General features: G+C 57.1%; 1 protein-coding gene across 1 annotated transcript; it reads right to left on the bottom strand.

Moving 5' to 3' along the window:
- Positions 1-1609: 1609 nt before the first annotated feature.
- On the bottom strand, positions 1610-6396 carry C1QTNF5 (C1q and TNF related 5). The gene is made up of 3 exons (XM_084611759.1): positions 6091-6396; positions 3576-3802; positions 1610-3174 (listed from the first exon to the last, which is right to left on the bottom strand). Exons 2-3 carry the CDS (start codon positions 3781-3783, stop codon positions 2657-2659), a joined length of 726 nt encoding a protein of 241 aa, XP_084467885.1. The 5' UTR covers positions 3784-3802; positions 6091-6396; the 3' UTR covers positions 1610-2656.
- Between the last annotated feature and the right edge of the window lie 889 nt (positions 6397-7285).

Below are 7285 nucleotides of genomic sequence, written 5' to 3'. Positions count from 1 at the left end.
GCACTGCTTAGCTTAGCAGGGCAGGCAGGCGAGAGGGGGATGAAATGCATTGCCTCTTCCCATGCTCTGCTCCCTGTCTGGGCAGCCCTGATTCTCAGGCCTGTGACCCACATGAGCTCAGGCTGGATGAGCACAGCTGTCCTCTCGGGGAGATCTATGATGCCTGCTCCCCCCTGGGAGCTCACAGGGCCCAGACTCATTTGCCATCCCCCTTCCATGCTCTCACAATGGGAAGCAGTCCCCAGCTGGGCACGATCCAGCGGAATTTAGAAAAGTAGCACCAGGGCTATCTTGGACAGAAGCGCAGAGGGCTCTTCCTTCCCTTGCTAAAAATAGGGACCTTTTCCTGAGCCAGGTCACAACATTCACACTGGAAATCTGCAAGGGGAGAGAGGGAAGGGAAGTAAGACAGTGCTGCCTCAGCAACTCCTGCCCCCAGGGAGGCAGTGAGGGGAGCCAGGCGTCACTCTCTGGGGGAGCTCTGGAGTTCAGAGAACGAGGGCACTGTTCCAGCTCCGGATCTCAACGCACCTCCCAACTCCACTAATCCTCACGGCAGCCCTTGGAAGACGGTGAGCCGTGGAGGGCAGAAGGGAAACTGAGGCACGGAGCGGCAAAAACGACATGCCCAAAATGAGTCAATATCAGAGCTGGGTCTAGAACCCCAGGAGTCCTGACTTCCACACCAGGCAGGTTGCTCTGAGAGGCGAGTAAGGCGCTGGCTGATACGCCCTGTTGCTGTGCAGAATGTGGGGTGTGTCGTACCCTGGCAGCGGGGCTGCTAATGAACAGAAGCAGGAGCTAGGTCGGGGGAGGGATAGCTCAGTGGTTTGAGCATTGGCCTGCTAAACCCAGGGTTGTGAGTTCAATCTTTAAGGGGGCCATTTAGGGATCTGGGGCAAAAATTGGGGATTGGTCCTGCTTTGAGCAGGGGGTTGGACTAGATGACCTCCTGAGGTCCCTTCCAACCCTGATATTCTGCTGAATTGATGCTTTTGCCCAAGAACCCGCCCAATGTGGGGAGCTGGTGCCCCCTAGGGGAGAGAGGGCTCTGTGCATCTGCCCAAAACTGCGCTGGAGCCAACAAAGCACAAGGGCATGGCCTTGCCAGCTTGGGTGCAATCAGGGACAGCCTTTGCCTGCAGGAGCAGGCAGCGTTGACAAAAGTGTCTGTAAATGGGGCTTGCTGCTGGCATCCCTCTGTCCTGACACGCGGAAAAGAGCTGACATGCTAACACCCTAACCTACCTGGGAGAGAAGACACAGAAACTGGCCCTGACTCACATACAAGGAAAGACACAAAAAAGCGGACACATGCGAATGCCCTGATGTGCACACAGGAGCCAACACAGGCTAACATGCACTAACATGCATACAAGAGAAGATCCTAACACACTTAGTCTTGCATACAAGAGAAAACACGTGACACTCGGTCATGCATTCGTGAGCTGATAACACAGACATGCCCTGGTGAGCATACAGATGAGGCACACAAATGTGCCCTGACGGGCATACAACATGCTAACACGCTTTGATGAATGTCCAAGAACCCAAACATATGATCACGTCCTGACACGCGTTCCGGAGCAGACATGCTAACAAGCTGACGAACAGTTAAGAGCCCATTTATTGAGGGAGGTCATATACACGGTGAGAGCGACGTCTGGGTGGCATGAAAGCAGGGTGGTCCCTGCTCCTAGCACAGATGAGGTTGGGTGACTTAGCTGGCAAACCTGCCGCCTGTCAACCCAGCTCCTGCTCCATGTCCCAGCCGCGGCCCTATGCAGGGTGTGCTTGGAGCAGGTCCAGCGGGTACTGGAGTCAGGCCACATGTGGTGTCTGCTTGTCAAATGGCAGCGCTCAGTGGGAGCAGGGTCCAGTCCATTATAACCGGGTCCACCTGGAGCTCCCACGTTGGCTTCAATGGGGTTTCTCTGTATCCCCATGGGTGTAAGTGGGAAGAAGATCCAGCCAGATCCTCAGCCGGCGTACAGTCTTGAAGCTCCGTAGAGGAGCTGTGTGATTTACAGCAGCTGAGGGTCTGGGTCTGTTCATTGAAAGCCCCTGAAGAGCCCTGTTTTTGCTCAGAGCAGGGAGGGTGCAGCCCCAGCAATGTGCCGGGAGTTCAGTGCCCATGGCCCACCCAGCCCTTGGAATCTCTGCTGAGATGCGGCGAGTGAGCCCCACAGACACTGGGGGGTTTGTGCCGCGGATGCTGCCCAGTCCTGCTGGGATGCAGCGCTCACACCACAGGGAATATGCTTCAATACTAAATGGCTATGGGCAGTGACATACAATAACCATGCCCTTGCGTCTACATTGCACAGACAGCGCGTGCCTCAGGGAGCCAGGAGATGGGCTGGGGTGAGACCTCCCAAACTTCATGCACCAGTGATAATAGGAACACTTAGCTCTTATGCAGTACTAACTAATGAATCCTCACAGCGCCCTCCCCGCCCCCCGGGGTAGGGAAGCATCATTATCCCCACTGTACGCATTAGTGGGAAGCGTTAATGGTGAAGAACCCACCATGCTTAGGCCACTGGACCCTGATGCCTCTTGGGGGTCCCTCCCCAGGGGACGTGATGGGGTTTGGGCTGTGCGCCGCGGGGACGGCACTTCTCAATCGCTCCCCCCGCCCCGGGCAGCTCGGGTCTCAGGCGAAGACAGCTGAGTTCTGCCAGTAGGTGTACACCAGGAAGCCGGTGAAGGTGCTGTCCGTCTTGATGCTGGAGTAGAAGCCGAAGTAGTCACCCACCCCGACCTGAACCCACACCTCGTCCTCCGGCTCCAGGCGCACCAGGGCGCCACCTGACAGTGACGTGGGCTTGGGCCAGTTGCCGTAGAACTGGAAGAAGGAGGCCACCGAATGGCCGTTCTTCATGATGTCAAACTGCAGGCTGGTGCGGTACACGGTGGCGTGGACAGCGAAGTAGTAGACGCCGGGGATCTCACAGGTGAACTTGCCCGTGTCCGCGTCATAGTGGCCCTGCTCATTGATCAGCACCACGTCGAAGCGGATGGGCTGGTCCGCCAGGGGTGGGCTGCGTGACTCCGAGCGCTTGGCGGTGAAGGCTGAGCGGGGAGCCACCGCGCACTCCCCCTGAGCCCCCTTCTCCCCAGTCAGACCATTCATGCCGGGGCTGCCGCTGTCCCCTCGGGGACCTGGGACTCCTGAGGGCGAGGACAGAGAACATTACAGGGGGCAGGAGAGAAGCCCAGTGCACTGGAGCCAATAATAACCAGCCAGCCCATCCATCTCTGGATCTAATCCGTGATACACCCATCACCATGGGATCTGTGCCCCTGGTTGCATGTCATGGATACCAAACAGAGCAGACAGGACCTACTCCCCCCTCACATCAACTACATGGCATCTTATTTATTCCCCCTCAAAGGATAAAGACTGAGACCCAGGGACTTTGCACCTGGTGCTTAGCCCCTTTGGATCTATCTGGTTGGCTGGTTAACCCAACTGCTCTAGTGCGGTAGCCATGGGTCTACCACTGGATCCTCCTTCATGGGGAGCAGGGCTCCAGTTCCAGGTGCATTCCCCAGCAGGGAGGTCTCCTTACCGGGTTGCCCGATCTCTCCCTTTTCTCCCTGCGTCCCGGCCACTCCGTCCCGGCCGTCACGTCCATCTCTGCCTGGAAGACCCTGGCTTCCATGGCTGCCGGGCGTGCCTGGGATGCCGGGCTGCCCAGAGCACAGGCTTGGGATCTTGTTGTCCTCAATCTGGATGGAACTGGCGATCAGCCCGAAGAGGAAGAGGAGCTGCTTCATCTCAGCTGCCGTGGAGGGGCTGGGAGCAGAGTGAACCATTATGTCTCTAGCAGGCTGAGAGGTGGAGGCCCTGGCTTGACAGCTCTGATTAGGGTCTGTGGGCTGTAGGTTCCCCTCACTCCACAGCAATGCTCCGACTGAGCTTGGGTACCAGAGACGCTGGACACTGGACTTGATGAACCAGCGATCCGGACCACAAGGGAGGTATGGGATACTGGCCTGGGTAGGCCACGAGCCCAGTCAGTCCAGTCCAATCTGCCCCTCACCAGGGTATCTGGGAACTATGGCATGACAGGAGGGAGGACAATGGGCTAAATGGGCCAGGTGTGTGTGCTGGGCTGGAAGGGGTATGTGTGTGTGTGTGAGTTGTGTGGATAGTGTTCTATGAGCTATGCAGTGGGTAGGTGCATGGTGGGTTGTGAGCTGGATTGAGCGGTGTGTATGTGGTGAGCTGTGGGCTGGGTGTGTGGTTGTGGGCTGTGTGTCATGGGTTGTGAGCTGTGGGTCGTGTGGGTGGCTGTGGGCTGTGTGTCATGGGTTGTGAACATGGGGCGTGTGGGTAGTTGTGAGATGTGGGTGGCTGTGGGCTGTGTGTGTCATGGGTTGTGAGCGTAGGGTGTGTGGGTGATTGTGAGCTGTGGGGTGTGTGAGTGGTCGTGGGCTGTGGGGTGGATGGGTGCTTGTGGGCTGTATGTGTCATGGGTTGTGAGCTGTGGGGTGTGTGGGTGGTTGTGGGCTGTGTGTGTCACTGGTTGTGAGCTGTGGGGGTTGTGGGCTGTGTGTGTCATGGGTTGTGAGCTGTGGGGTGTGTGAGTGGTTGTGGGCTGTGTCTGTCACTTGTGAGCTGTAGGGCGTGTGGGTGGTTGTGAGCTGTGGCTTACGTGAGTGGTTGTGGGATGTGTGGGTGGTTGGGGGCTCTGTGTGTCATGGGCTGTGGGGTGTGTGGCTGGTTGTGGGCTGTGTATCATGGGTTGTGAGTGTGGGGTGTGTGGGTGGTTATGCGCTGTGGGGTGTGTGGGTGGTTGTGGGCTATGTGAGTCATGGGTTGTGGGCTGTGGGGTGTGTGAGTGGTTGTGGGATGTGTGTGTCATGGGTTGTGAATGTGAAGTGTGTGGGTGGTTGTGAGCTGTGGGGTGTGTGGTTGGTAGTGGGCTGTGTGTGTCCTGGGTTGTGAGTGTGGGGTGTGTGGTTGGTAGTGGGCTGTGTGTGTCCTGGGTTGTGAGTGTGGGATGTGTGGGTGGTTGTGGGCTGTGGTCAAGGATCCTGTCTCTATTTCCTGCCCTCTAGGGCAGGGGTTCTCAACGTTTTCCTTTCTGAGCCCCCTCACCCCCCGTACAACATGCTATACAAACTCCCTGGCCCAGCTGTGCTGACGGTGACTCGCACGCTCCTAACTCTCCCTTCACACGGGGCGTGAGGCCAGGACCCTTCCAGACCCTCGAAAAAAACCAGAAACTGGGCTTGTTTTTGGCTTAATTGGCTTGTGAGTTGCTTGTTGGCTAGTTTTTGGCTTGTAGCTTATTGCTTGTTGTAGCTTGTTGCTTCTTTTTTTTGATAGGCTCCCGGCAAGCAGGGGCAAGGAGGGGAGAGAGCCAGGGGTGCACAGTGGGCCCACCACAGTCCCTGACTCACACCGGGGGGATGGGGGGATCTAGAGTGTTGGGGTTCTTAGGGATTGGCTTGTTTTGGCCTTGTTTTGAAATGGGCTTAGCTTGATTTTTGGCTTATTGTGAAAGTCGGGGTGCTTATTTACAGCATGAAAGTTGGCAACTGTGGTCCCTTCCCGGCTCCACAGTGCATTACCCAGGGGCTTCAGCACCGCACCCAGAAGCAGGGTAGCACCTCTCCCCGCCCCCCAAAGCTGTGGAGTGTGGGGACACCCTCCCAGCTTCTGCAGCATTACCACCCTCCCAGCGGATCCAGAATCCAGCCCTTCCCCCTGCCTGCAAGGCTAGTATTCCCCTCGCTCCCCCAAGCAGGGCTGCTATCCAACTCACTTCAGCATTGGCTTCTCCTGCATTGCCACATACAGGCCTCTCCCCAGCCTGGCTCGGAGCGCCCGGGTAAGCAGGGATCCACTGGGGAGCAGGTCTCTCCCCTTCTGAACTCCTACAGGCCACTTTCTCCAAATAAAAGGGAAAGAAGGAAAACAGAGCCTGCCGCTGGAATGTGTCATGACTGGAGTTGGGACCCAGCCGAGCTCCCGGGCCTGGCCGAGTTGCTAAGGGAAATCCCATGGCCCGTCTGGCCGCATAGCTACACCATCAACTTTGTTAGGAGCAGCTGGAGCTGGTTAGCTTTACTTACTGTGTATCCTGGCTCTCTTGCTGCGCCGGCTTTGCGTCCCCTTGTCCTGTGAGCTCTTCCTGACCACTTCAGCTCCGAGGAAAGACTGTCTCTCTCCCGCACCCCTTCCCCTCCTTGTGTCTCTCCTCCCAAACTCCAAAGGAAATCAGTGACTTTCAGAGCCAAGAGCTACAAGAGGAGGGGAAAAAAATCCCAGTGTCGGAAATGCTGTCACCAGTGGGAGGAGGGCGGGAGAGACAGAACCACAGACCTGACTCGAAAAACCCCTTGACTTAACACATCACCCTGCAGGAGCTGCTGAGGGAAAGAGGCAGAGAAAGAAAAGGAGAGAGGGGAATGGCAGAACAGGGAAAGACAGGAAAAGTGAGAGGAGGGTGAAGGAGGTGGCTCACATCCTCTAGTTCACCCAAGTAGCCATGAATATGTCAGCTCCCCCATTCTGGAAGCATCAGGCCAGTCTTTGTGCTGTGGGGAGTGCTGCCATACCAGAAACCGGCTGGTTCATTTTTGTGGTGCTTTCTCTGGGCGGAGCGGAGCCCAGTGACAGGGCTGGGGAAGGAGGGGGAATGCGAAACAAGCCAAAAACCGGCCTCTTGGAGGGGAGCACTGGGGTGTCTGGGCCAGGCAGGTGTTTTGTGGAAGGTCTTGGAGGAGGAGAGGCTGTGGGTGTGGCAGGTGGGAGCAAAGACCAAAGGGTGTGAGGGCTCCCGCAATTCAGTCCTGCTTAGGGACATCATGAGACACGAACTAAACCACACACCCACGGACGGGACACACTCCATGCACCGATTGTTACTGTACACGTCACACACGCGAGCAGCAAAGACCACATGGCATGCACTACCCACAGACTACCCACAGATGCACCTCTAAAGCCACAGACCACACGCACAGACCCACTAACGCTGAGCCACGCACCCATCAGCACAACACACAAACGTGCATGCGGGGGTCACACCCTCGCTGGCACAACACGCAAACACTCTCCCCTACTAATGTGAAACACCGGCCAAAGCCTTGTGGTTCCAGAGGCCGCGTGAGACCTTTTACTTGGCCTGGGCTCACATTTCTCTCCGTCAGCTCCCCAGGTCGCTGCAGGTTTCTCCTTGGACAGCAGGCGAGCCGGACGGACAGCAGCAACACTGGGAGCCCAGCAAGGTCCCTGATCGCTTCCACAGGCTGGAGTTTTCTGCCG

Source organism: Lepidochelys olivacea, assembly GCF_965140295.1.
Source record: "Lepidochelys olivacea isolate rLepOli2 genome assembly, chromosome: 22".
NCBI classification, from domain to species: domain Eukaryota; kingdom Metazoa; phylum Chordata; order Testudines; family Cheloniidae; genus Lepidochelys; species Lepidochelys olivacea.
The sequence above is the reverse complement of the archived record's forward strand: the minus strand, read 5'-3'. Positions and strand labels throughout refer to the sequence as shown.